The 27,042-nt window shown below is 40.7% G+C and overlaps 1 protein-coding gene across 1 annotated transcript; it reads right to left on the bottom strand.

Annotated features, from left to right (window-relative positions):
- Positions 1 to 181: 181 nt before the first annotated feature.
- Positions 182 to 22,009, bottom strand: LOC115154644 (uncharacterized). The gene is made up of 4 exons (XM_029701094.1): positions 21,764 to 22,009; positions 9,564 to 10,222; positions 8,678 to 8,837; positions 182 to 8,213 (listed from the first exon to the last, which is right to left on the bottom strand). Exons 2-4 carry the CDS (start codon positions 10,203 to 10,205, stop codon positions 754 to 756), a joined length of 8,262 nt encoding a protein of 2,753 aa, XP_029556954.1. The 5' UTR covers positions 10,206 to 10,222; positions 21,764 to 22,009; the 3' UTR covers positions 182 to 753.
- Between the last annotated feature and the right edge of the window lie 5,033 nt (positions 22,010 to 27,042).

Here is a 27,042-nt window from a genome sequence, read left to right as displayed (position 1 = left end):
CCATTACAGCATAATTAATGACTACTTCCAAACACTATAGAGGAAATTATTTCCTCAAATGCAGGGCCTGCTGGTGAGCCATTAAACATGAACACCCACAAAATCAGTATATTCACAGAAAAGGAACATCTACAGTAGATGATCCATTTACTAGACAAACACAGGGTAGACGAAACAGGTATAGATTCTGTTTTGTTTTATTGACATATCACAAAAAATAAAGTGAAGAAACACTCAACAGAACAATAAATCACAGCTGCCAGAAATGTAGAAAGGTCATAAACATCTATATACAACTACTGTAATAAAAGTTGATCTGTTATTGCAAGTTATGTTCATGGTTATTATGTTTGTAAATGCAAATCTGGAGCTTTCTGAGTTCACTCTCTTATGTAATGATGCAAGAGAAATGCATGTACACAGATAAATGAACTGTACAGCTAATACACAATACAACATTAAGTACCAGGGGGTTACTTACAGACAATACATTTCTAGAGCATGTGATCAACTAACAATATGTGCCATAAGATCAGTCCAGTGTCTCCTTAGAGAAGATTGTGTAGATCTTTAGGGGGGAAAATCTAATGTAATCCTTTTTAAGATTGAATTTTAAGGCAGCAAGATTTGAAAAACGTTAAAGGGGTGTAGACTTTCTATAGGCACTGTATATGACATCTCCTGGTACCTTGAATACCCTCAATAAGATTCTAAGCTGCCTGTGGAAAAAAAGTCCATATTTAAGTGTGTCAGTCACAGGATGGGGCAGTGCTGGCCACAGGAGAAGTAGAGCATCTCTAGTGCATCTGGTTCCTGTGGGATTTTCATGACATCTGTCTGACCTTTGCCTGTCTGACCTTTGCCAGGCTGTACCACCACAACCTTTCCACCTCCCGGGCCTTCTATTAGAGGGTGCACTTTATTATCTGGCATCTTGAAGTCAGTAGGGGCAAAAGCTATTCCATTCTTCTCAGCCCACAATTTTGGTTTCTCTGTCTTGTCTTTACTGTCCTTTGAGACATCACCCTTAGCACTGCCCTTGCTGACAGGGCTTAGGTCATCCTGGTGCGGGTCTGAGTCACAGCCATGAGGCAGATTGAAATAGGTGCACTTTGGCACCAAAGGCTTCACAGACTTCACTATGTCCTCCAAATCAGTGTGGCCGAAAAGGGAGTAAGGGACGTCTTCTTTTGTATCTTTGCACACATCTTCAGTTGATGCAGATGTGTTCTTGTTGATATCAATAGGCTCTGAGACAGACTTTCTGATCACGTTCTCTCTGAGGAGCCACCTGTCTTTGTCTATCAGGAAACAGTCTCCAGGCCCGACCTGTGCATTGAAGGCGATACACCGTGTTGGATCACTGTATGTGCCTTCAGAGCTTGTGGCATTGAAGTATGATAAGTCAGACATCCCTTTGGTCTGTGCATTATGAAATGGGGAAAGGCTGATCTTACCAGGAAATTGTCTGGACTTTGGTTTCAGGGAAGATGGGGGCTGACTTTCACTGGCACGGTCTTTGACATTGGTATATTTCTTTCCATAAAGCCTTTCGATTGTTCTCCTGACAACGCATTTGGTGATGGATTTCTTCACTGAATCATCCTCACCACTGAACGTCTCAGTTGATGTCTGTGATCGATGACCACCACTGTCAGAAGTCTCCGGTCTGTTGTCAGACAGATCTGAGGTGTTTGGGCTGGGTAGTCTTGTTTGTCCATACTGAATGTCCACAACGCTTTTTGCAAGAAACAATTCCTTTATTGACTTGACCCTATGTCCGTCAGGCTCTCTAGTTATACAACCGTCATAGCTAAATGCCAACAAGGATCGTGGAGCTGGGTGGGACATGACTACAGTCTCTGACGTATTTTTGTCTTGCTCTTTGACATCATCACCGCCTGAGACAGCAGAAACCTCTATTTGGCCAAACGGTTTGATGCCAGTTGTCGCTGTAGTAATGCTTTTCCTTTGCTCTACATCAGCAATCTTCTTATCCAGTATTTTTACTCGCTCTGCTACAGATGGTAATGGTTCCTCAAAACAGTTGGTTGTTTTTGCTTCAGTCTTTTCATAATGTTTATCCTCCTCAGAAGGCTCTTCCTCTAAGGTTTCCTGATACTCCTCTGGGTATGGCTCATCCTCTACACTAACATGTTCTACATCAGAGCCAGACAGCTTCTCTTCATAGCTTACTCGCTTCTCCTCTGAGCTACACTGATTATCCTCAAAGTTTGTTTCTTCTGCAGTATCAGTTTGTTGTTCGAAGCTAACATGCTTACTATTCTTCCCACTAACCTTATCTAACTGCGTACTATTCTGCGTACTATTCTTCCCACTAACCTTATCCATCCTGTCAGCAATAGAATGCTGTTTGAACAAGCTAGGCAGTGTTTCTCTGACAGTATACTCAGTTTCTTTTTGAGTAGTCTGCTCCACCCATAAGTGAGTCTGCTCATCCTGCACGTTAATGTGTGCATTTGCATAGCTCAAGTCATCTTCATGGCTTTCCTCTTCCTCCCCTAAGCTAGCCTTGTCTTCTTCAGGGGTGAACTCTCTTTCTTCTCTACTAACCTGCATCTTCATACATTTAACCCCCTTCTCTTCATGACTTGGCTGGTTCTCAATGTGACATTCCAGCTCTTCCTCTGAGCTAGCCTGCTGTTCTTCAAGATTAGACATGCTTTCCTCACTGCTAACCTTTGCATCCATACGTTTAATCACAGTGTCTTCATGGTTTGGTTGGTTCTCAACATAATGTTCCAGCTCTTCATCTGAGATTGCCTGGTCTTCTTCAGGGGTCGACTTTTTGTCCTCACAGCTATCCTGCAGCGCCAAGCATTTGACCTCTGGCCCCTCATGGTTTGGCTGATCCTCTATGTGACACTCATATTCTTCCTCTGAGGTAGCCTGCTCCTTGAGGGTGGATACTCTTTCCTCATAGCTAACCTGCAGCCCCACATAGCTTGGCTGATCCTCTATGTGACATTGCTGCTCTTCCTCCAAGCATACATCCTCCATACATCTATTTTCTGATACCACATAGCTTAGTTGGTCCTCAACATGACATTCCTGTTCTTCCTCCGAGCTAGCTTGGTCTTTTTCTAAGCTTTCCTTACAGCTAACATGCAGCTCCATGCATTTGATCTCCTGCTCCACATGTGGGTTCTCAATGTAGTATTCCTGCCCTCCCTCCAAGCCTTCCTCCTCCTCCCTGCTAACCCTCAACTCAACAAGTGTAACCTCTGACTCCTCATGTTGGTTTGAGCTAGCCTGGGTTTGTTCAGCAGTGTACTCTCTGTCCTCATTGCTAAGCTGCAGATCCATACATTTGTTCTCCTGCTCCACAAGTGCATTCTCAATATAGGATTCCTGCTCTTCCTCCAAGCTTTCCTCCTCCTCCTCCACATAGCTTGACTGTATGTCCCCTTCCTTCACTTTAGTCTCAAAGGGACACGCTTGCAGTTCCAAATAGCCATCATGCAATGCTAAACTGTAAGCCCGCTCTATGTCTGAGTTTGTCTGTTCTTCATCATGGTCAATCTGTTTGTCGCTACATTTAGCCTCTTCTTCCCAGTTGTCCTGCTCAAGTTCAGAACCTTCCTTATTTGCTGCCTGTCTGCTTCTATGGCAAGTAAAATCCTCTTTAAAGTTTTGTTCTTCTGAGGAGAAGGGCTGCTCTTGCCTACTGCTTTGGCTCTCTGGGATTGGTGACATCTTGTTTTCAGTCACCTCTTTGGGATGGTAAATATTTATAAATCTTTTAATGATGGATTTAACATCAACATTAGCATCAATATTAAGCACATTATCATTTGAAGCCTCTTCCTTAGGGACTGCAGTTGATTTGGCATTTACCCTTTCATCTGGGAATGACTCCACTTTTTCATTTGCTTCTTTAGACATTTCTATTTCATCCCTCTCCATGCTTTCGCTCACCCCGGTTGGAAGGGCTGCCAATGCTTCCTTCAGCTTTTCAGGCAAGTCAAGCTCATGTATTAGCTCATCGATATCCAATGCCTTTTCTCCAATGATGTAGTCCTTCTCTGGGCATGTCTCAAACAAGACATTGTGCTCTGAACTGTTCAGTGTTGAGCTGCGACTTCTGACTTTGCTGTTGTGTTCCTGGAAACCCTTCCAACTTTGAAGTAGTTGTGTGGAAGTTGACTTTTGCAATTCTGACAGACTAGCTTTCAACTCCTCTGCACCCTCTATGTTGGCAATTTCTCGCAGAGACTCCATCATTTTCAAAGCCTCAGCACAGCTTACACTGTTTGCATTCAGTTCAGGTATGTTCCAGTTAGTGAAGCTTTCCTTTAAAGTAATAACAGATAAGAAAGAAAGGAGAGCTTTAGTAGATGACCCAAATGTAGAGGCCACATGGGAGGAGAAATCAGGCAAGCTGTTTGACTTTTCAAGACAAGATGGACGATTGTTGTGTGTGATTTGTCTAATTGACTGAATTGAGAAACAGAGCTTCTCTAGCACAGGTTTCATATCTGGCTGGGGAGGAAGTTTGTCTGTGTGTGACAGTATCTGTGTTTTTGTTAGGGGCTCCTCTGCTGTTACTTTGGTACTGTCTCCCTGATCTGAATTGCTCAGCTTATCATCCCCGTTCATCTCTTTGTGATTCACTAAAGCGGGACTGGGAGGTATTGGCTTCGTCAAAGAGGAATTGAGGTGTACTGGCGTTGATTTGGGCGATAATGGTGTTTTGTGGCTTTTTCTTGGTAAAGGTATATTTTTCAAAGTGGGACTTACTGGTGATGGTTTGCTTTCCAGGGATTGATTTCTAGATACTGGCTTCTTTTTAACCTTGAGACTCATAGGTGGTGACACTATTTCCAATGACTGAGAATACGGTGACAGTCTATTTTTCAATGTGCGATTACTAGGTACTGGTATCTTTTCTGAAGAGAGATTACTGGGAGCATTTCTCATCACAAGAGTTGTGGGTAATGTTGCAATTTCAGGTGAGACGTTGTGTAATGATGTTTTTAAAGAGAAATGTCTTGGTAGTGGTGTCCTTCCTTGTCGAGGACTGCTAGATAATTGGGTATTTTCCGAAGTGGAATCACTGGGTAAGGACTTATTTTGTAGTGATGTCTCTTCCAATGAGTGACTGTTAGGTAATTGTGTTTTTTCTACTGTGATTTGAACAGGATTTGATAGATGGGCCTTCTCCAAAATAGTATTACTGGGTATTGAAGACTTCTCCACTGACGCTCTTTTGAGTGATAGCTGCTTTTCTAGGGAGAGATTACTGATCAATCGTGTCTTCTTCATTGGGAGTTTAGGTGTTGATGGTCCTTTCAGAGTGGAGTGGTTAAACAGTGTTGTTTTTTCCAAAACATGGCCAGTGGGTGATATGGGTCTTTCATCTGATGTGAGACTAGTAGGTGATGTCGACATGAAACATGAGGGACTACTAGCTAATGGAGCCTCGTCTAAGACAATGTTGGATATCTGGGTTTTAGCAGGCAGTGATGTCTTCTCAGATGAGAGACCATTGGAGATTGATGCCTTATCCATCAACACCTTTTCCACAGTAGGATCACTGGATATTGAAGACTTCTCAGCTGAAGCTTTTCTAAGTGTTAGTTGCTTTTCCAGGGTGAAATTACTGACCAATCTTGTCTTTTTTGTTGAGAGTTTAGGTGATGGTGGTTCTTTCAGAGTGGAGTGGTTGAACAATGTTGTCTTTTCAAATACATGGCCAGTATGTGATGGAGCCTTATCTGATGAAGGACTGCTTGATATGGGTTGTTCTTCATCACCTAGACTACTAGGTGATGAACACATGAAATATGAAGGACTGCTAGCTATGGAAGACACATCTAAGTCTTTGTTGGATAATGGTGTCTTCTCCATCTGCGTTTTAGCAGGCAGTTGTGTCTTCTCAGGCAAGAGACTGTTTGAGACTGGGGTCTTCTCTATTAAGGAGCTATTTGGTACTGATTTATTTTCCAATGACAGACCATTTGTGATTGGTGGCTTCTCTTCTGAGATATTTTTAGGCATTGATGTTTCTTCCAAGGAATGACTGTCAGATGGTGATGGCTTTTCTACTGAGATTATTGCAGTAGGAGAGACAGAGAGACCGTTGGAGAAAGGTGTCTTTTCCACTGAGGGATCAATGGGCAACCTTTCCTGTGTAGTATCACTGTGTAATGGAGTCTTTTGCGATGATTGGTCAGAAGGACATGGTAATGTTGTGTTTTCCAAAGCCAGGTTGGTCTGTGTTGCTACATTTTCAAATGTTCTATTTGGAAATTCAGTCGTTTCCAAAGATAGACTACTTGGTATTTGTGTTTTTTCCTTAAACAAAGAAGGCTCATCTTCTTCAGTATCCATTTCACAATTGAATTCTGATACATCTGGAACAATGTCTCCCTCAGTTTCTACCGGAGACATTGTTGGTGTCTCCACATTTTGAGTTTCCTCCACTGGGTCTGGGTACACAGTTGGGAGGGCTTTCTCTAACCAATTCTCAACATATTCATTGATATTAGAAGAGCTCAGATCATTACTCTCTTTATCAATCCTTCTCTCCTCGTGCATAGACCTCTGCCTTTTTAGTGTTCCCTCCACCTGGGCCTCCGTAGGAAATGAAACATGCAATACGTTCTTCTTTACTGAAACTGAAGTCTTGTTTCTATTTTCAGTAACATTTAGTTCTTTCACTGACGATTCCTTTGGGTTTTCAATATTTAAATTGATTTCCTTTCCTTTTAGTTTCTTTTTGTTTTTGATGACACTTCTGGCAGGTTTTGGTCCATACATTTTCCTTATGGATACATTGCTGCTAAACCCCCCAGTTTTCACTCTTTTATTGTTTTCAGGAGCATTTGCATTACTCTCTTTACGTCTTTTGTCTGGTGTTGTAACCTTACGAACCTGGTTCTTTTTCACTTTGGGCTTTGAGAACATTTTCTTGACTTTCTTTACACCAGTGGTGGAGTTTTCTTTGCTTGCTTCAGAGACCCACTCTGGGGTGTCATTGTCTTTGGTGGGCATGGAGAGAGGGGTTTTATGGACATTTAGTACCCTGTTGCGTAGGAGAGATCCTCCAGCCTTAAATTTGGGGATGGTGAACTCAGATGTAAGAGACTGGTCAGCCCTCCACACGCTGATTGACTTTGAGGCTGTAGAGGGTCTACCCAGCTCCAGCTCATTACTGGAGGACAAGTGGGCTGTGTCAGAGGTGGCTGTTCTTCCGTACATCATCCCATATATGGACACACCCTGGACATTGTACTGGCTGTTAGGCAGGAAATTGTCCTGACAGGTCTGCTGCTCGTATATGTGCATTACACTTTCTATGACTTCCTCCCCGCCATTTTGGAACTGCAACATCTCAGCCATGTCTGATTTAAAAGTGGATTGAGTCTTATTGTAATTGCTGATATCTACAGAGCCAACTCCCCTTGGTTTAGGAACTGGCTTGCTGCTGCACTGTCTGACCATGCAGTATTCCTCTTTTACCTCTCCGTTCTCAGTTGTCTCTCTGTAGGAGTTAGAACCTACCATGTTCTCCTGAATCTCATCTCCCAACATTGTTTTGATGCTCTCCACTGAGGCCTGCTTCTGTCTATATCTCCTGGGTCCTGGGGTAGGAGCCCTCCTGGGAGAGACCACACCCACATGTGTTTTAGCATCATCCTTATTGTCTACTTCCACACTGGTAAGTCTGCTGGTCCCTGGAGACATATCATCCTTATCATCATGATCATCCTTTTTAACATTGTACCCATTGATGGTGCCCATGGTGTTGGGTTGTGTTGGTGGTAGGATGTTGGACTCAGGAGAACTGTTCTCCAGCTCAGACTCAGCCGCACTGAGCTGGTTGGCCACACTGGACCTGCTCAGGGTGGTGGTCCAGTGGATGGTTTCTTCCTCTCTGATGGTTAGTCGTACCTTCATTTCCACTGTCATGCTGCCATCCTGGTTCACCCGAAAGGACTTCTCAATGTCATCGTCACCGGGCATGCAGTTGTCTGCCCCTTCACCCCTATCTACATGGTAGGAGTCGCCGTCTGTTTCGGCCACTGACTCCAGAAAATGGCCAGCCTCCAGTTCTACAGATTCTGCGTTGTTACTGGGGAGGTCACACTCACTTCCTGCAATGCAGTGGTTTATCTGATTCACAAAGTATCTCTCTGACGATGGGGAGAAAAGTTTTGATTTGCCGCTAGATATAGGTTTCTTTTTCCCTTTGGAGTGGATCAAAAGAGAGAGTGTAGAACGATGGATGGGTATTTTTTGGGAGGCAAGAATGTTCAGCATGTCAGCAAAGAAAAAGAGAACAAAAACAATAGTTAGGAAAACCAGATCCACAGTCCACACAGTTCATACTGCATAATGACTGGCCGCATATGAAGAGAGTAGGCCTTTGTAGGTCATTCATGGTATTATGGATGATAGTAATGTCTCAGCACTTTCCCACTGCTTATCCCGTACAAGCATGTAGACATGGAGGGGATAGATTACTACTGGACAGACAGTAGCACTGTAGATGTGACACATGAATGTTTAAAAATGCATTTTCAATATTCTCAAAGTAATGCAAAACATGCCAGTTAATAGGCAGATGCTATCCAAATGATTTTTAAAACATCAAGACAAAAACATGCTTCAAAATACATACAAAATGTTGAGTGAACATAATGAGACTTACGGGATGCTGGTTGCTTTAGTCTTTTATTTGCCATTCGTCTAGCAGGCAGCCATGTTGAAGCAGAAGATTTTTGTGTCTTGTAGTTTCCAGATTTAAAGGCCTCCCGACCAGCAGCTACTACAATCCCAGAGCATATAATCAGAGCTGGGAGCCCATCCACCTGCAGACAGAATGAAATATTTTAACTGTAATAGTGGAATAAAATGTTGTTGTGAACGGCATCTATTAATGATTAAAATAGCTTACTTTTAGAATCATGACTTAAGACTAATACTGTATGTATCCAAAATATTTCCATACTGTATGTACCTAAATATGTACCTAAATACTGGTATGTACTTAAATCATGTTTGTACCTAAAGCAGAACTACAATTTAATTGATTTCATACATTTATCAATTCAATTCATCAATTAAATGTATCATTCAATAAATATGTGACACCAGGGCTATGTATGAAATCGATCTCATGACACATCAGCAGAAGATACACATCCTGAGGTCCTTAGCAACACTATCCCAAAATGCCTTCTCAGTTAAAAGGATATAACAATTGAGGAGCTTAAGACTTTCCCTTTTTATGTCAGTTATTTATGGGTCCTGATGTGAGTCCAACTATTATGGATCAGTAAGGCCAATCAGTTAGGGCCAGGTCACCTCCAGTCATGAGGTGAGGCCATCACAGAATAATGCCAATGCATGTTGTGTGAGATAAGAGTTGAGTGCCTGAACCTCCATGTGTTTGGTTACAGTATCAGCACTGGTTTCCTGTCTAACTGGAGCTTGAGATTAAACATATGAAATATGTGTTTTTAAACAATATCAAGCAAATCTGAATTACTAATAGCAGTAACTTTAGTGTCCATAGGCATGGGGAGAGCACTTACCCTTCTTCCATCTGGTGTGTGTAGTTTTAGCACAGGAAAGTGCATCAACTCAGACAAGTAATCCAGCAGAGCCTCAAATGTGGGAGTGGTTCTATTCTGAAGCATCAGATTATGTTTGACACTGGGGTCCCCATTCTGGAATACCATCAACCTCTTAGGTGTGCGTACAATGACAGGGGTATTTATGCGCATGGGCCTGCCAGGGTTCTGTTTGGCCAGCTGCAAGGCCCGACGCCGGGCGCTCATGGGGCGGGTATTGTACCAGGGTGGCAGCTTCTTATTGGCTACTGCCATGTTGATGGGTTTGACCTTCCGCTGGTCAGAGCAGATGTAGGCCTTCCCATCCTCCAGTTCATCTAGTGTGTGCACTGCATGGACCCCTCGGGGGGTGGTGATGTTCCTTACTCCGAATGGCAGCGGGACCTTCTTGGAGAGGCTGTCTAGGAGAGCATCGAAGGTCTTGAAGGTGCGGTTGTTGATGACCATGCGCAGGCCACTGAACTGAGGGTCACCACTCTTGTAGAAGCAGATGCGCTTGGAGGCGATGGGGTCTGTGATATATGGGTGGCGTGACGTGGTCACTGTGTGCCCACTCCCTGAGGACTGGTCCTGGGCGGGCTTTGTGAGCCCCACGTCACTCATTTTGATTGGTTAATAGGCTACAGATAGAAAGGGGAGTTGGATGAAGAAAAAATAATGTTAAACATTAATTACTTGATTATTATGGGATTGTGATATCTGTTGTAGTATATCAGATCAACTTTCAAGGATACAAATCAAACCTGCATTGCAGTGGTATCAGTAGTATCTTAACAAAACATGTTTTTTTCTCTAAATCAAATAAAACGACAGAATAGTTTTGGACGGTGGTTCATTAGCAGGTCGACTCCCCTCAAGGTTCTTATAGATTTTTCCAGTGTCAAAAATGTAATTAGGAGTTGTCTAAACAAACACATTGTGTAAACATTGTTAGGCAGGTTTGATCCTTGTTGGCGTCATTCATTATGGCTGCAGAATCATGTGTCATCAGTCATTAGACTATTAATATCAATAGTATATCATTCTGAAAAATGAAGGCAATTGTGATAACTTATGTGCTGTTAAAACAATTCAATTATATTAAATTCAAATTATATTATTCTTACCAGTGCTGTAAAAAAAATATCTACATGGGAAATAGGTCATAAGAGTCTGGGGGGAAATGCAACAATTGTGTTTCCTAATGTACTTGAATGGGTACACTATTTCAATTATTTCGGATCTATGAACACATGATCATTATGATTACCGAATTATCACAAGAGGGAAGTCCCATTCGCAATACTCATTATGAATAAAGGATGTAAACAAAACCGTCAAAACATTGACTTCTAGCTATTTTCCTCGTTAGGCCTAATTGTTTACTCGTGGCAGATGGAGTGACGTCTTGAGGGCATATGTTGTTTAAGGGATATGGTGACATCAGGTTTAACAGACTACTAGGAAGCGGGAACCTTGCCAAGTAACTGACATTTTCAATTACTTAATTACCCATGTTAAGCTATTATTGACAACAATAAACTACAACCATGAAACAACATTGTAATGCATTATGTATCATTCTTAGCTATTTCAGACTATTGGGTAATATCAAAGTAGTTGAAAATAGTCTGATCCTATTTCTGATGAGGAATTTGTACAAATAAAAATGTGTTCATATAGGGTAACTATTTATCACAGTCCCTTTCGTATCCATCACAAAATATTACTGTAAAGTAACATTAAAGCCACTGTTATATAGAAAAATATATACCGTTATCTATCTTTTATCTACAAGGTTATCTATGTTAGACCTACAAGGTAGCTAGGCTAAACATAGATTAACCTGAACACAGGTATGTGCGATAGCTCAACAACTCCTCTCATTGACAATAAAACAAATACATAAGTGAATGAAAATTTCAATAACATAAAAAGATTGAGTAAACTTACCTAATATCCCATCCTAAAAATCCCAGAAATCCCAGGTGGTGTATCCACAAATGTATCCACAAAATGTTGTCCCGTGCTCTGCATTTTGGCTACTGTTGGCCAGCTCTGTGCTGGGAGCTAAGGGTTATTTTGGGAGGCAACATCATGGTTAATTTGCTTAATCTTTGCTCTAAAATAATCTCCCCTACAACAGTGTTGTGGGAGAAGAGAGGGACTGTGTGTAATAGGCCTGCCCAGATCAAATAATACCATTTATTCAGCTGTCATTCATTGTTTCTAGAACATATATTTGAGAGATTCCCACCTGAGGAGATAATGTGTATTTCTCTGCAAAACCATGACAGTGATTGAAATATGATCACGTTTGTATCTAGGCTCATTGAACATTTAATTTTGAGTGTTAGCCTAATAATTCAAATGTACGACACCCCTTTCCTTATTACACTACCAGTGAGAATAACACGAAATACTGATAAGTGAAATTAGTGCACATTTGCAGGTTTGTCCATTCTGACCACTAGGGCCAGCAGATGAGCAGATGGTAGCTTACTCAATTCTAATTTTCCAGCAAGGCAAGGCCTAATCTCATTGGAGAGACTTCTTAAGGTAATAAGGATTAGGGGGCTTTCAATCAGAGGACCCTCAGAGAGTAGCACTTTATTCTCAATGAGGTGATATGAGGTGTGCACAGCACGTCACGCTCTGCCTTGGCATTGTCAATTCAGGGATACAACCTTTACTTCAAGTTTAGGCCACCTTCCCACTCCTCCTACTTGTAGCAAAAGCAGTGGGTTATGACAGGCAGCAGTAGGCCTAAAATGAGGGATTTGATTTGATTTGATTTGGATCTCTTTTAGTCCCCATTTGGACTAATCTTCCAAGAGTCCTTAAATATTAAAATACAATTTAACAACAATTTTGTTTCATTCACCCGTGCATTGGTTCCTCCTTTAAAAGCTGCGTCATACTGCAGCACACCGTGCAGGCTGCTGCAGCATTCTGTCACGTTATTTAATTGCCAGCCATATTTTACATTAATGCAAGTTAGTGCGAGTTTGACCATCTTTGAGAAGCATTTGATAGTCTCCCATATTGGCATTACTAGAGAATTTAAAACCTTTTTTGTAATAACATAGTACATGGGATTGATTTTATGAGATTTGGCTTAATAAATTTGATTAATATTATGGTGTTTCTATTCCGAGAAAAACATACTTGTACCTTCTAAATGTTCTACTTTTGTGATTCCACATTTCCCTATAGCAGGTATTCCCAAACTGTAATCATAGATTCAGATCCTTCAGGCGAGAAAAAACAGGGGTACGCGCAATGCTGTCGGGTGTACGCCAAATAAAAATGTGATTCACATAAAAAAAGTATATATATATTTTTTTTTTACTTTTATTTTTCTTCACATTTTCAAACGGGGTTATACATTTGGATGAGATTTTTTTCTCACCTGAGTAGCCTCGTTTCACTGCCAAAAATACAATTTAATAATCTAGTGTTCAGCGAAATAACAACACAATGTCAAATACAGGTAGCCTAGTCAAATAATTAACATCCAATCACATTAACCGTTACTCTCGCGGGAATTCCACTAACGGTCCGTATGTAGTCAAACGTAGCTGCTGCTCATGTTGGTATCTGTACTGATGGCGCAAAAGCCATGACAGGGAGACAGTGGAGTGGTAATGCAAGCAGTTGCTCCAGACGCCACTTGGGTACACTGCAGCATCCACCGAGAGGCTCTTGCTGCCAAGGGAATGCCTGACAGCTTGAAAGACGTTTTGGACACTACAGTGAAAATGGTTAACTTTCTTAAACTCTCTTGGGTAGGGGGCAGTATTTTCACGTCCGGATGAAAAGTGTGCCCAAAGTAAACTGCCTGTTACTCAGGCCCAGAAGCTAGGATATGCATATAATTGGTAGATTTGGATAGAAAATTTCAACAGTTTTAGAAACTTTAGTGTTATGTCTGTGAGTATAACAGAACTGATATGGCAGGCGAAACCCCGAGGACAAACCATCCCCCAAAATAAAATTTCTGCCTACCACTGTTTTCAATGGCTGTCACTTTTATTATAAGGCGAAATCCTCCCAGATTGCAGTTCCCAGGGCTTCCACTAGATGTCAACAGTCTTAAGAAAGAGTTTCATGCTGGTTTTTGGAAAAATGAGCCAGAAATTGTCGTTTTTCTAGGTGGCTCCCATTTTGGCTGTAGTGTTTCCAAGCGCGTGGAAGAGAGCGCGTTCTTTGATATTTAACACCGGTAAAGACAATAACGATTCTCCGTCTTAAATTTTATTGTTTATTCACGTATTAGGGTACCTAAGGTTTGATTATAAACGTTGTTTTACTTGTTTGGAAAAGTTTATTAGTAATGTTTGGGATTCATTTTGTATGCATTTTGATGGAGGGAAACTGGGTGGATTATTGACTGAAGCGCGCCAGCTAAACTAAGTTTTTATGGATTAAAGAAGGACATTATCGAACAAAAGGACAATTTGTGATGTATCTGGGACCTTTTGGAGTGCCAACAGAAGAAGACCATCAAAGGTAAGGCATTTATTATATCGTTATTTCTGACTTTCGTGGCGCACCTGCCTGGTTGAAATATGTTTTTCATGCTTTTGTATGCGGGGCGCTGTCCTTAGATAATTGCATGGTGTGCTTTCACCGCAAAGCCTTTTTGAAATCTGACACAGCAGCTGGATTAACAAGAAGTTAAGCTTTATTTTGATGTATTACACTTGTGATTTTATGAAAGTTAAATATTTATAATTCTGTAGTTTGAATTTCGCGCTCTGCAATTTCACCGGATGTTGGCCAGGTGGGACGCTACCGTCCCACCTGTCCATAACAAGTTAAAGCAAGGCTCCTGAACTCTCGTGTATTTTCAGCACTATTCAATGATGTGGGCAGCGACCATGTAACGCTTTTACAACACACAGAAGTGTGGTGGTTATCAAGGGGCAAAGTATTGACACGTTTTTTTTAATTGAGAGATGAGCCTAAAGTTTTCTTTACTGACCATAATTTTCACCTGTCTGACCGCTTGCATGATGACGAGTTTCTCACACGACTGGCCTCTCTGGGTGATGTTTTTTCTCGCCTGAATGATCTGAATCTAGGTTTACAGGGACTATATTTAATGTGCGGGACAAAATTGAGGGTATGATTAAGAAGTTGGAGCTCTTCTCTGTCTGCATTAACAAGGACAACACACAGGTCTTTCCATCATTGTATGATTTTTTTGTATGCAAATGAACTCAAGCTTACGGACAATGTGATATAACGAAGCACCTGAGTGAGTTGGATGCGCAATTACGCAGGTAATGGATGACACAAACAACTGGATTCGTTATCTCTGTCATGCCCTGCCTCCAGTCCACTTACCGACATCTGAACAAAAGAGCCTCATCGAAATTGCAACAATCGCTTCTTCGAAAATTGAATTTAATCAGAAGCCACTGCCAGATTTCTGGATTGGTCTTCGCTCAGAGTATCCTGCCTTGGCAAATTGCGCTGTTAAGACACTGATGCCCTTTGCAACCACGTACCTATGTGAGAGTAGCATGAAAACTAGAGTAGCATGAAAACTAGATACAGGCACAGACTGTGTGTGGGAAATGATTTAAGACTGAGACTCTCTCCAATACAACCCAACATTGCAGAGTTATGTGCATCCTTTCAAGCACACACTTCTCATTAACCTGTGGTGAGTTATTCACAATTTTCTATGAACAAATATGGTTTTATATGTAAGATGGTTAAATAAAGAACAAAATGATTGATTATTATTATTATATTACTATTTGTGCCCTGGTCCTATAAGAACTCTTTGTCACTTCCCACGAGCCGGGGTGACAAAAACTCACCCTCATTCTTATGTTTAATAAATGTATTGTATAGTGTGTGTGTGGCAGGCTTACAATGTCAAAAAACAACATTTGAGAGTGCGCTGACCCTGGTGCTAGAGGGGGTACGCAGCTGGAGGTTGAATGTTTGAAGGGGTACGGGACTATAAAAGTTTGAGAACCACTGCCGTATAGTAAATACATTTACTATTAATACACATTTCCTTTTTGACATAGGTCTAACTTTCCACAGAGTTACAGTATAAAGGTATTTTTCTTACATTTAATTTAACCTTTATTTAACTCGGCAAGTCAGTTAAGAAAAAAATGTGTATTTATAATTACGGCCTACATGGGCCAATTGTGCGTCGCCCTATGGAACTCCCAATTACAGCAGGTTGTGACACTGCCTGGATTTGAACCAGGATGTCTGTTGTGACGCCTCTAGCACTGAGATGCAGAGCCTTAGACCGCAGCGCCACTCGATGACATCTGAACTGTAGGTATTAGCCAGTCATGTTTATGTTCTGTATATCTGCACTCAGAAGTTATTGAACAGCGACCAAATCTGAACTGTACTGACTCTATTTATAGCAAGAGAGGGATTTATTCAGGTGGATTCATTCCTGCTATGTAAGGCCTTGATCAGTACAGTAGGGGACCCAAGGAAAATACTAATGGCAGTTCTACTTACAGTAACAAATGTTTCAAAACAAAACATATCTGAGTGACATGATGTAACAGCAAACATGCATCACATCACAAGGCAGATACCATTTTAAAATGCTGATTGTGTGTGTGTGGGAGCAGCATGTGTTTCTGTGAGTTTACGTGTGCTTGCATGATGTTCCAGGAAATAATTTTGTTTGAGCCCCAACAGACAGACCCGGAAGAATTCACAACTGCCACTGCGGGCTCCCCGTGCATCCACCGTGTGGCCTGTTCCCAAAACCAAACAGAGCTAAACATTTGGAAAAATCCTTAAAAGGAAGCTGGCATGAACAATGGAGTAAGGTCTCAGAGTAAACAGGTAAGCCTGGAGCCTGCATGCCCCTCACTCCAACCCTCTCCTCCAGTGATAAGAGACTGGGGAATGTTTTTAAAGCAGGGGGCTTGGGTTGGGGCTTTATGCCTTGTTGATACTGAAAATACACCCACGCTTCAAGCTTCATCTCCCTTCAATGTTAACACAAGTGTTCTGTTTCTTTAACTTTCTCAGTCAAATTCTACTAAATCAGCTGTTGATATGATAATTTGTGTTTTTTTGTCTTCTTTTCACAAAGTCCCGATTACACTTAAAATCACACACTGCCTAAACAGATATCTGTTTCAACATTCCATGTGCATTGCCACACATAATGTACCACGCTCTATTTTTAACCCTTACCATCTATAACTAATTGGCGCCAAGTTAGATTCAAACCTATGCTGTTAATGGGAAAAAATGTGTGATATGTTTTGGCCCTTGTACCCTTGCTATATTTGGCCTGGTGTTCTCTATGCAGCTGCTCCTGCAGATCTGTCTGGCCGTACACACATCAGACACATCTCTCCGGTGTAATGCTTCAATCCATGGCCACACTCCTCCAGTATGTCACACACCAAGTGTTGGGGTCAACTCCTGCTCTTCAGGTCAACAACATCCAGCATTCACAAAAATAAACACCTTGCTTTGCTCTGTGTTCTAAAGAAGTTATGGGAAGCAAGAAGGAAAAGCTTATTGAATGCATTGTTTTGAATTAAAATATGATTATATGGCCAACGTGGGTTCCTGCTAAGATTCCAACCATTGCAGCTGCCAGGCAACCAATTATATGTAACTCAACTGCAATCTCACCAACAAGAGTCACGACTACAACTAGCCATTCCAATTAAAGACCAAGCAGCTGATCAAGCTCTTATCTAAGCTTTACTCTGTAACATACACCAAAGGAAAAATGTTCATATTTTGGGAGAATTCTTAGCACAGTATGTAATGGTACAAATTCCATTTGTCCTGAGAGGACAGTGAAATGTGGAGTAAAGTGAAAAATCTTTCCAGACAAATTTGTTAACTTCCCAAAATATGCCTGCTATTCAGAATTCCATGATTACATGTTTTAGGGTTAGACCTTATTCCCTTCCCCTTTTCAGTGGAATTCCCAACTTTTGAATGAGCAGTGTCTGCCAAACAGGACTCATGCGGTCAATCCACACACACACACACACACACACACACACACACACACACACACACACACACTTCCAATATCGACAGATCCTCCCAAAACACACATTTGCAAACAGACAGACAGACACCACACACACACACACTCAGAAGTCCCCCACCCCTTCCATTTTCAGCTAGCTGTGCCAGGCTTTTAATCTGCCCGGTGACATCCCTGTGTTTCCGCCATGGGGCAGAGGGAGAAATAAGCACACTCCTCTGTGCGGTAAATCACTCCACACACCCACTCATTCACTTGTTTACTACTATTCAATTAGCCTGCTCTCACAGTGGCTACAATACCCTAACATACTTTTATAATAATACAACAAAACAGTTTCTACACAGTAATTAGCCAGTACCAGTCAAAAGCTTGGACACAGCTACTCTTTCAAGGATTTTTCTTTATTTTTACCAAATAAAAAACTATGAAATAACACATATGGAATCATGTAGTAACCAAAAAAGTGTTAAACATATCTAAAAATATTTTAGATTTTAGATTCATCAAAGTAGCCACCCTTTGCCTTGATGACAACTTTGCACACTTTTGCCATTCTCTCAACCAGCTTCACCTGGAATACTTTTCCAGGAGTTACCACATATGCTGAGCACTTGTTGGCTGTTTTTCCTTCACTCTGCAGTCCAACTCATCCCAAACCATCTCAATTGGGTTGAGGTCGGGAGGTGAGGTCGTTGAGGTGGAGGCCAGGTCATCTGATGCAGCACTACATCACTCTCCTTCTTGGTCAAATAGCCCTTACACAGCCTGGAGGTGTGTTTGGCCATTGTCCTGTTGAAAAACAAATGATTGCCCCATTAAGTGCAAACCAGATGGGATGGCGTATCGCTGCAGAATGCTGTGGTAGCCATGCTGGCTAAGTGTGCCTTAAATTCTAAATAAATCATTGACAGTGTCATCAGCAAAGCACCCCCACACCATCACACCTCCTCCATGCTTCATGGTGGGAACTACACATGCAGAGATCATCTATTCACCTACTCTGCGTCTCACAAAGACACGAAGGTTGGAACCAAAAATCAAAATTTGGACTCATCAGACCAAGTCTAATATCCATTGCTCGTGTTTCTTGGCCCAAGCAAGTTTCTTATTATTATTGGTGTCCTTTAGTAGTGGCTTCTTTGCAGCAATTCGACCATGAAGGCCTGATTCATTTAGTCTCCACTGAACAGTTGATGTTGAGATGTGTCTGTTACTTACATTAATTTGGGCTGCAATTTCTGAGGTTGGTAACTTCAATGAACTTATCCTCTGCAGCAGAGGTAACTCTGGGTCTTCCTTTCCTGTGGCAGTGCTCATGAAAGCCAGTTTCAGCATAGCGTTTTATGGTTTTTGCGACTGCACTTGAAGAAACGTTAAAAGTCATTGAAATTTTCCGGATTGACTGACCTTCATGTCTTAAAGTAATGCAGGACTGTCGTTTCTCTTTGCTTATTTGAGCTGTTCTTGCCATAATATTGACTTGATCTTTTACCAAATAGCGCTATCTTCTGTATACCACCCCTATCTTGTCAACACAACTGATTGGCTCAAACACAATAAGAAGGAAAGAAATTTCACAAATTAACTTTTAACAAGGCATAACTGTTAATTGAAATGCATTCCAGGTGACTACCTCATGAAGTTGGTTGAGAGAATGCCAAGAGTGTGCAAAACTGTCATCAAGGCAAAGGGTGGCTACTTTTACTCTTTTTTGGTTACTACATGATTCCATATGTGTTATTTCACAGTTTTGATGTCTTTACTATTATTCTACAATGTAGAAAATAGTCAAAATAAAGGAAAACCCTGGAATGAGTAGGTGTGCCCAAACTTTTGACTCGTACTGTACATATTATTACAGTGACTGTGGTCATTTGGCTGGCCAATAACTGTCATCCAAAATTCCATGACTGTCACAGCCCTACATCCCATTGTTATGTTTTACATTTTACAATCTTGAAGTGTGCAGAGTAGACCTCTCTTTTGGGTCGGTTGGGAGATACAGTTTACAATGATCACTTAATAACTCACTCAATCATTCAATAACATTGTAATAAAAAGCAGAAACGTGTCTCTGTATGTGCCCAGGGGTCACTGTGCGAGTACTGACCCCAGGGCTGAGTGCCACATGGCTGTTAGTTTTGGAGAGATGCGGGTGGGCGGAGGGTCAGTCAGCGCCCCAGATAGCATTCAGGGGTGAGGAGTGATTTATCCGTCTGTGTTCTGGACTGGGTCTAAATCAGACGACCTTCCTCTGATTAGGGGTCAGTCTCAGCCAGGGCAGCCAGCCAGCCACCGAGCAAAGCAGACCAGATCAGACCAGATGGGCAGCCTGCCTCCAGCGCGACCGAGACACTGACCACCAAACAAATGGAGTTTCCATACGCTGCCCCAAACACACACACATCAGTGAGCCAGGAGTCAACTCAACTGACGTGGCCTTGACATTCCCTCAACCCAACAACAAAAGGATGTGGTGAATCTCAGTCCCCCACTGTTAAACTCCTGTCCCAGTGGACTATTAAACACCACTGTCTTCCTAACGCTCAAAGTTCACTTGAAGGTTACTGCCAACCCTGAGGCCCTGGGTCCATTGTAGGCATTTTATGAACATTGTTAGCAATAGCTGACTCTTTCGATATCTTCAAATGAAATAAATGCACACCCCTTCAGTTCCTGTCATTTTTAATCTTAATTTCACAGTTACAACTATAATTCTGTATTTCATCAATTATCAGCGTTTCGTAATTTTGCTTTGTTTGTTCATAAATGTCCGATTATGTTATCGTCACAGTTTTTTGTAGATAATTGTTATACGCTACCATATGACGAAGAAGTCATTTTCCAGTCATTCAAGACTGCTAATTAGTACAGATTAAAAGCGCTAAACAATACAACGATCTACACAACTATTCCCAGACTGTTCATAACTCTTACAGCCATAACCACTATCTGTATCTGATGTTCTCTTCTACAGTATACAGGGTGGCAGGTAGCCCAGCGATTAAGAGCATTGGGTCAGTAACCTAAAAGTCGCTGGATCGTATCGCCGAGCTTGCAAGGTGGAACAATCTGCTAGCAGTTAACCCCCAACAACAACTGCTCCCCGGACGTGGATGTCTATTAAGGCAGTCTCCTGCACCTCTCTGATTCAAAGGGGTTGGGTTAAATGCGGAAGACACATTTAGGTTGAATGCATTCAGTTGTGCAACTGACTAGGTTTCCTTTTCAGATTGGCAAAGCCTGGAAATATACTAAACAAATCTCATACAGAGTACATGCAGGACATTTAGTGCCCATTTCTGTGCGATTATCAGCCCTCTTTCGATACATGGTAACGAAACTACACTGAGACTCCGATTTTTCACTTTAAAAAAAATACATACCAAAACCACTGATTTAAAAGTTTAACAAACTTTATGCACAATAACTACTTTGAACAATTTACACAGTAAAAAAAAAGAAAGAAAAACTGTGCAGAAGCAAAGTCTATTGACAGAATTATGGTAAAATCTCCCTCAGTTTTATTCTGTTACCAAAATGTGTATCTGCACAGTTCCTCCTGTAAATGGAAAGAACTGTAGTCCTTGTGAAAAATCTGACTACATAGGAATTTTGTAATGCAACGGACTGAAATGTTATTATTACATATCACTGATTACTTGTATAGACCTAATTTAAGAAGACCACATGTGTAATTCAAGGCTTTATCCCTTCAAACTGTAGCCTACATATAGCCCACAACACTCAATCAAATTGTTCACATTCACACACAAAACACCCTACCCCCTCTCCTCTACCCCTCAGCTATTTCTTTGCCCTTTTCTCCTCCCCTCTGTATCTCTCTCTATATAATTTGCTACTTTTGTTTAACACACAACCCTGTTCTAACATTAAAATGAGACAGCATAACCACACAACAGCACAGAATGACATCACTTGAATTACTTTCAAAAACAAAATCACTTCTCAGATCTATGCAAATAGAGCACACAAGCAGAAGTCTGAAACTAAACGGTGACCCTGTGTGGTAGAGTAACCAAACAGTGAGCAGTGATGGGGTTACTAGGGCCCAGGATACCCATCCCTCTACTGTATGCTCCATATTGGACACTGTTGTTCACGTGATGGTACTCTTTCTTACCTCCTTCTTACCTACCAACAACTCCATCTGCAAATCCCAACATCACCTGCACACCTCAGGCCCTGACATCTCACACGGACCATGTGGCACACAGTAGGCATCCCATTAACTTTATATTGGCATACTGGAGTCTCAACACAGTCAGTGTCAAACTGCTTCTGTTCTGGCCCAATGTACAAGTCTGCAAAAAACACAGCAAATACAATATTTGGCCTAATTTGCCAAAACATAGGCTCACAAAATAAGAATTTGTTCTTAACTGACTTGCCTAGTTAAATAAAGGTAAAATAAAAAATAAAATAAACTGGCCTGAAGACAAATCGCTCATCATCAACAACAAAAACAACAATTTAGCCTATTTTCCTGGGCTACTATAGTACTAAACACAACTGTAATCTTAGTTATTTCTCCAAGATATGTATTGGGAGTGAGGACCTGTGTGCTCATTGTTTTTCTATTATTAGTAACACGGTAATACAATTAGCCAGTTAGTCAAATACCGACCCACCCTATCCGTGTCTATGTCGAGAAAACAACAAAAGTATTGCTCAACGTCACAGTATGTGGATCAGCAAAACGTCAGATTAGTTTAGGCAGACTGGTGCATTTTGAGTGAAAATAAGAAGAGTAGTTTCCTGTGTAACCTTACCATTTCAAATTGTAAGTGGTTATGTGATGTTAGGCTACAACTTCAACATGAACCATGTTGCTAGAAAGGAATAGTTTGGTGACACTAATCATTTACCAAACCGCGGGAAAACGATGTAATAATTGGCGGCAGGAGCAGCAGCACGCGACGTGCCTGTGGAAATGTTCAGTTGAAAGCGTGCTACACTGACAAACTGCGCGAGGCTGCCCTCTGGCGGGAAATCTTATTTATCTTTTCAGCTCAGCTCTTAACTTTTTCTAAAGGCATTCATTTGCTGGTACAAAAACACGGTATAATATTATATTCGTTCATTATATAGAACTATAAACATAAAACTATGAACATAAAACGAATTGCATCTAGACACTTCTGAGAAAGCAGGAGAGTTAGCCATCAGTAGTTTAGTGCCTTTTGAATGGGTGTCAATTTATGGATAATAAAAAACTGGGCCTAGATACTGGAAAAGAGACTGCAAGTCTACTTGAAAAAAGGAGGAGAACCCGTCGTCTTTCTTGGGGAACTGGAAGTAAACTGTTTGCTATTTTAATGATACAATGTGTTAATAATTTATTTGAAGTTCATATTAGCTCCAACTTAAACAGAGACATTTACTTTCCTGTGTAGGACACAATCTAAAAAAGCAGGACAGACCTCTGAAATCCTAACTTTAGATCCACTATTAATCATTTGAATACTGTGGGTAAACATATTGGCACATTTTGATTTAATGAATTAAGATAAATATGTTATATTTAAATTCCAATCCTTCAACTTTGAATACTACTGCTATAAGTTATTATTAGTTAGACAGACTATCAACAGTGACTACCAAGCATTAAAGTATAGGCCACCTACCTACGCCATAGATGTCAATATGAGAACAGAATCATAGCAGCTAGGGACTATCTGTTGTTGCAGATGCACCCGTGTGGGTAAGTCCTGTTACTGGCGTTCTCAGCACTTGGTGTGAGGCTATATCCCTGTTGTTTATGCTACGCCAGTGTTTTTAAAATCGCACCTGAACTGACACACACACACACACACACACACAACAAAGGGGCCTGACCCGGGTCATGACACTCTGCCCTCTCTCACTTTATTTAGATTTTATTTTCATGTATCAATTTTTTTTAGGAAATCCTACCGGTGATCCCAAAATGGGAAGAGCGGTGTGATTTTTATGGAGCAAGGTTTCCTCCCGGATGGAGGATGTTCCCAGCCAATCTTTCATGGATAGAGCAAACAGGAGTCATTGGGACAAGGAAGTGTGGACAGGTGCTCTCGGAAAGATTCAAAAATCCACAGAAATAAAACACAATGGTCCACATTTATCATATTATGACTGCCAGTGATAATAGTAAATTTTTTCAATAGGAATTTTGTTTACTGGATTTTTTAAAACAAAATTCTGGTTATATTCGTAGTCATATTATCAAAGGAAATTAGTATTCTAAAATATTATGTAATATCGATGAATATATTTTGTGTATAATTTATTCACAGAGAAAATCATTTTGTGAATAGAAATTACCTTCATTATACCTTGTTTCCAATTATTCTAAACTTACAAAAATATACTTATGTAGTTATTTATTTGGCAATAAAATGTCAGCATTCAGTCATGTGTAACTTTTCTTTAATGGGTGGTTCTATTCAAAAAAACATTTATTTATTTATTCCTAGTTCCTAGTTGATTTATTCCTAGTTATTACTGGTAAAAGTTAGTCACTGTTTGTCAATGAGTAAACTACAATGTCCAGTGACAGACCTGCGGAGGTTGAGACTATTTCCTGAGGTTTCCTTAATTAAGTGGTCTTGACGTATGTGGGATACTGGGCGCAAACACCACCACCACCACTACTACCAGTATTCACACCCCTTGACTTTTTACATATTTTGTTGTGTTACAAAGTTAAAATGTATTTAATTGTTGTTTTTTTTGTCAACCAACTACAGAAAATACTATGCAATGTCAAAATGGAAGAGCAATTCTAACATTTGTAAAAAAAAAAATAAAAAAAAGATTAAAGACTAATATATCTTGATTAGATAAGTATTGAACCCCCTGAGGCAATACATGTTAGAATCACCTTTGACAGTGATTACAGCTGTGAGTCTAACCGGGTAAGTCTCTCAGAGCTTTGCACCCCTGGATTGTGCAATATTAGCAAATTATTATTTAAAAAATTCTTCAAGCTCTGTCAAGTTGGTTGTTGATCATTGCTAGACAGCCATTTCCAAGTCTTGACATAGATTTTCAAGCCATTTTAAGTCACAACTGTAACTAGGCTACTCAGGAACATTCAATGTCATCTTGGTAAGCATTTCCAGTGTATATTTGGCCTTGTGTTGTATGTTATTGTTTTGCTGAAAGGTGAATTTGTCTCCAAGTGTCTGTTGGAAAGCAGACTGAACCAAGTTTTCCTCTAAGATTTTGCCTGTGTTTAGCGCAGCTCTAATTCCGTTTCTTTTTATCATAAAAAGTTTCCTAGTCCTTGCCGATGACAAGCATACACATAACAGGATGCAGCCACCATCATGCTTGAAAGTTTTAAGAGTTGTACTCAGTGATATGTTGTGTTGGATTTGCCCCAAACATAACTCTTTGTATTCAGGACATAAAGTGAATTTCTTTGCCACACTTTCATCTTTACTTTATTTCCTATTTGCAAACAGGATGCATGTTTTGGAATAGTTGAATTCTTTACATGCTTCCTTCTTTTCACTCTGTCAATTAGGTTAGTATTGTGAAGTAACTACAATGTTGTTGATCCATCCTCAGTTTTCTCTGATCACAGCCATTAAACTCTGTAACTGTTTTAAAGTCACCATTGGCCTCATCGTGAAATCCCTGAGCGGTTTCCTTCCTCTCCGGCAACTGAGTTAGGAAGGACACCTGTATCTTTGTAGTGACTGGGTGTATTGATACACCATCCAAACTGTAATTATTAACTTCACCATGCTCAAAGGGATATTCAATGTCTACTACCAATAAGTGCCCTTCTTTGTGCAGCATTGGAAAACCTCCTTGGTCTTTGTGGTTGAATCTGTGTTTGAAATTCACTGTTCGACTGAGGGACCTTACAGATAATTGTATGTGTGGGGTACAGAGATGAGGTAGTCATCGAAAAATCCATGCAACGTATTATGTGACTTGTTGAGCACATTTTTACTCCTGAACTTATTTAGGCTTGCCATAACAAAGGGGTTGAATACTTATTGACTTAAGACATTTCACATTTTTGTTTTTGATTAATTCGTTAAAAAAAATCTAAATACAGAATTCCACTTTGACATTATGGGGTATTGTGTGTAGGCCAGTGACCCCCAAAAAATCTAAATTCAATCCATTTTAAATTCAGGCTGTACACAACAAAATGTGGATACTGTGAATACTTTCTGAAGGCACTGTATGTGCGAGCTCTACTGTGGCCTCGCTTCCCAATACCCCCACCTATCCGCCCTCCATAGGAAAACACAGCGGAGAGGAAACTGACTGCTGATGTAGTCATCTTCTAATCACTACCCGCCTGGACACAAGCTAAAAATGCCTGGAGATGCCATGAGGGACTTAGAACAAGAGTACAGAGAGCTGATCAAAACAGCCCTGGAGTTTATTTACCTCTCTGACTGAATCCCCTTTTCATATGACCAAGGCTAGAGCTATAAACTTTTAATGTAGATACATTCACAGTGTCTGTTCTGCTGTTAAGATTGTTTTTATTTGAGTTCTAGTATTTATTAGTTTGTTTATGTTTACATTGCCCCTTTTCCTTCAGGTAGAAATTACAGTGTACTAATTTAGCATACATCTATAAAAGCTGTGTAGTAATATTGCATAAGAGTCTTGTAAGGCTGATATTAATGTCTCAGGAAATGGTGCTGTAGACCCACTTAGAGAATCACTGATATCGTAACTGAGGTTATGACAAAATGAAGGGATCCAGATAATTTTTCTACACCACCCACACCCACTCCTGCGATAGCTATTTATAATCATATTAGACAAGACAAGGGCCCGAATCAGAGGAAAAATAAACTATTGTGTCACTGCATGGAGCAGATATTGACTTGATGTGGACTATATTTAGTGGCAACACAAATGGACATTGGTCGTTCTGACAGGCAGGGGCTATGAAACTGATCAGGCCCAGAGAAGGAGTGCATTTGCCTGGGATTATACAATAGAACAACCATCCAAACCCTGGTTTAGATAGGGAACAGACACACCCTCCTCTGTTTCTGCAGCTGTCTCACATACTGTATGCAATCCGCTATCAATAACTTAATTGACAGCCAGCCCACTGGGCACACAACGTCATTTCAGTGTAGAAATGTGGGTAATGATTGATTGAGACGTTGATCAATGAGATTTCATCTTTTATTCACCTACTCAAAAAGACAGCCGGAAGTTTGTTGAATTCCCAATGTGTTATCCCTATGCTTTCAACCATCTAAAAGCACAACAAAGTTCAAATGGTAATACAATGTCAAATATGTTGTATTTGTACAATGAGTTAATGTGTTATCAACGTTTAATCTAATAGCACAACCAAATAACCTGGATTGCAGTTGAGATTACATGAAAAGTACATAGTGAAAGAGATCAACGCTGTTTGAGATTCTGTGCAGATTATTACAGCAT

The sequence above is a fragment of the Salmo trutta genome, chromosome 2 (genome assembly GCF_901001165.1).
Source record: "Salmo trutta chromosome 2, fSalTru1.1, whole genome shotgun sequence".
Lineage (NCBI taxonomy): Eukaryota > Metazoa > Chordata > Actinopteri > Salmoniformes > Salmonidae > Salmo > Salmo trutta.
Note: the sequence above shows the minus strand (reverse complement) of the source record. Positions and strands in the feature narration are given on the sequence as shown.

Bases quoted from the DNA above. Each gene is read 5' to 3' on its own strand.
- LOC115154644 (XM_029701094.1), bottom strand. From the start codon at position 10,205: ATGAGTGACGTGGGGCTCACAAAGCCCGCCCAGGACCAGTCCTCAGGG. The intron at 8,838-9,563 runs GTAAGTGCTCTC...TTCTGTCTGCAG, and splicing joins ACACACCAGATGGAAGAAGG to GTGGATGGGCTCCCAGCTCT. The intron at 8,214-8,677 runs GTAAGTCTCATT...TCCACTCCAAAG, and splicing joins ACTAAAGCAACCAGCATCCC to GGAAAAAGAAACCTATATCT.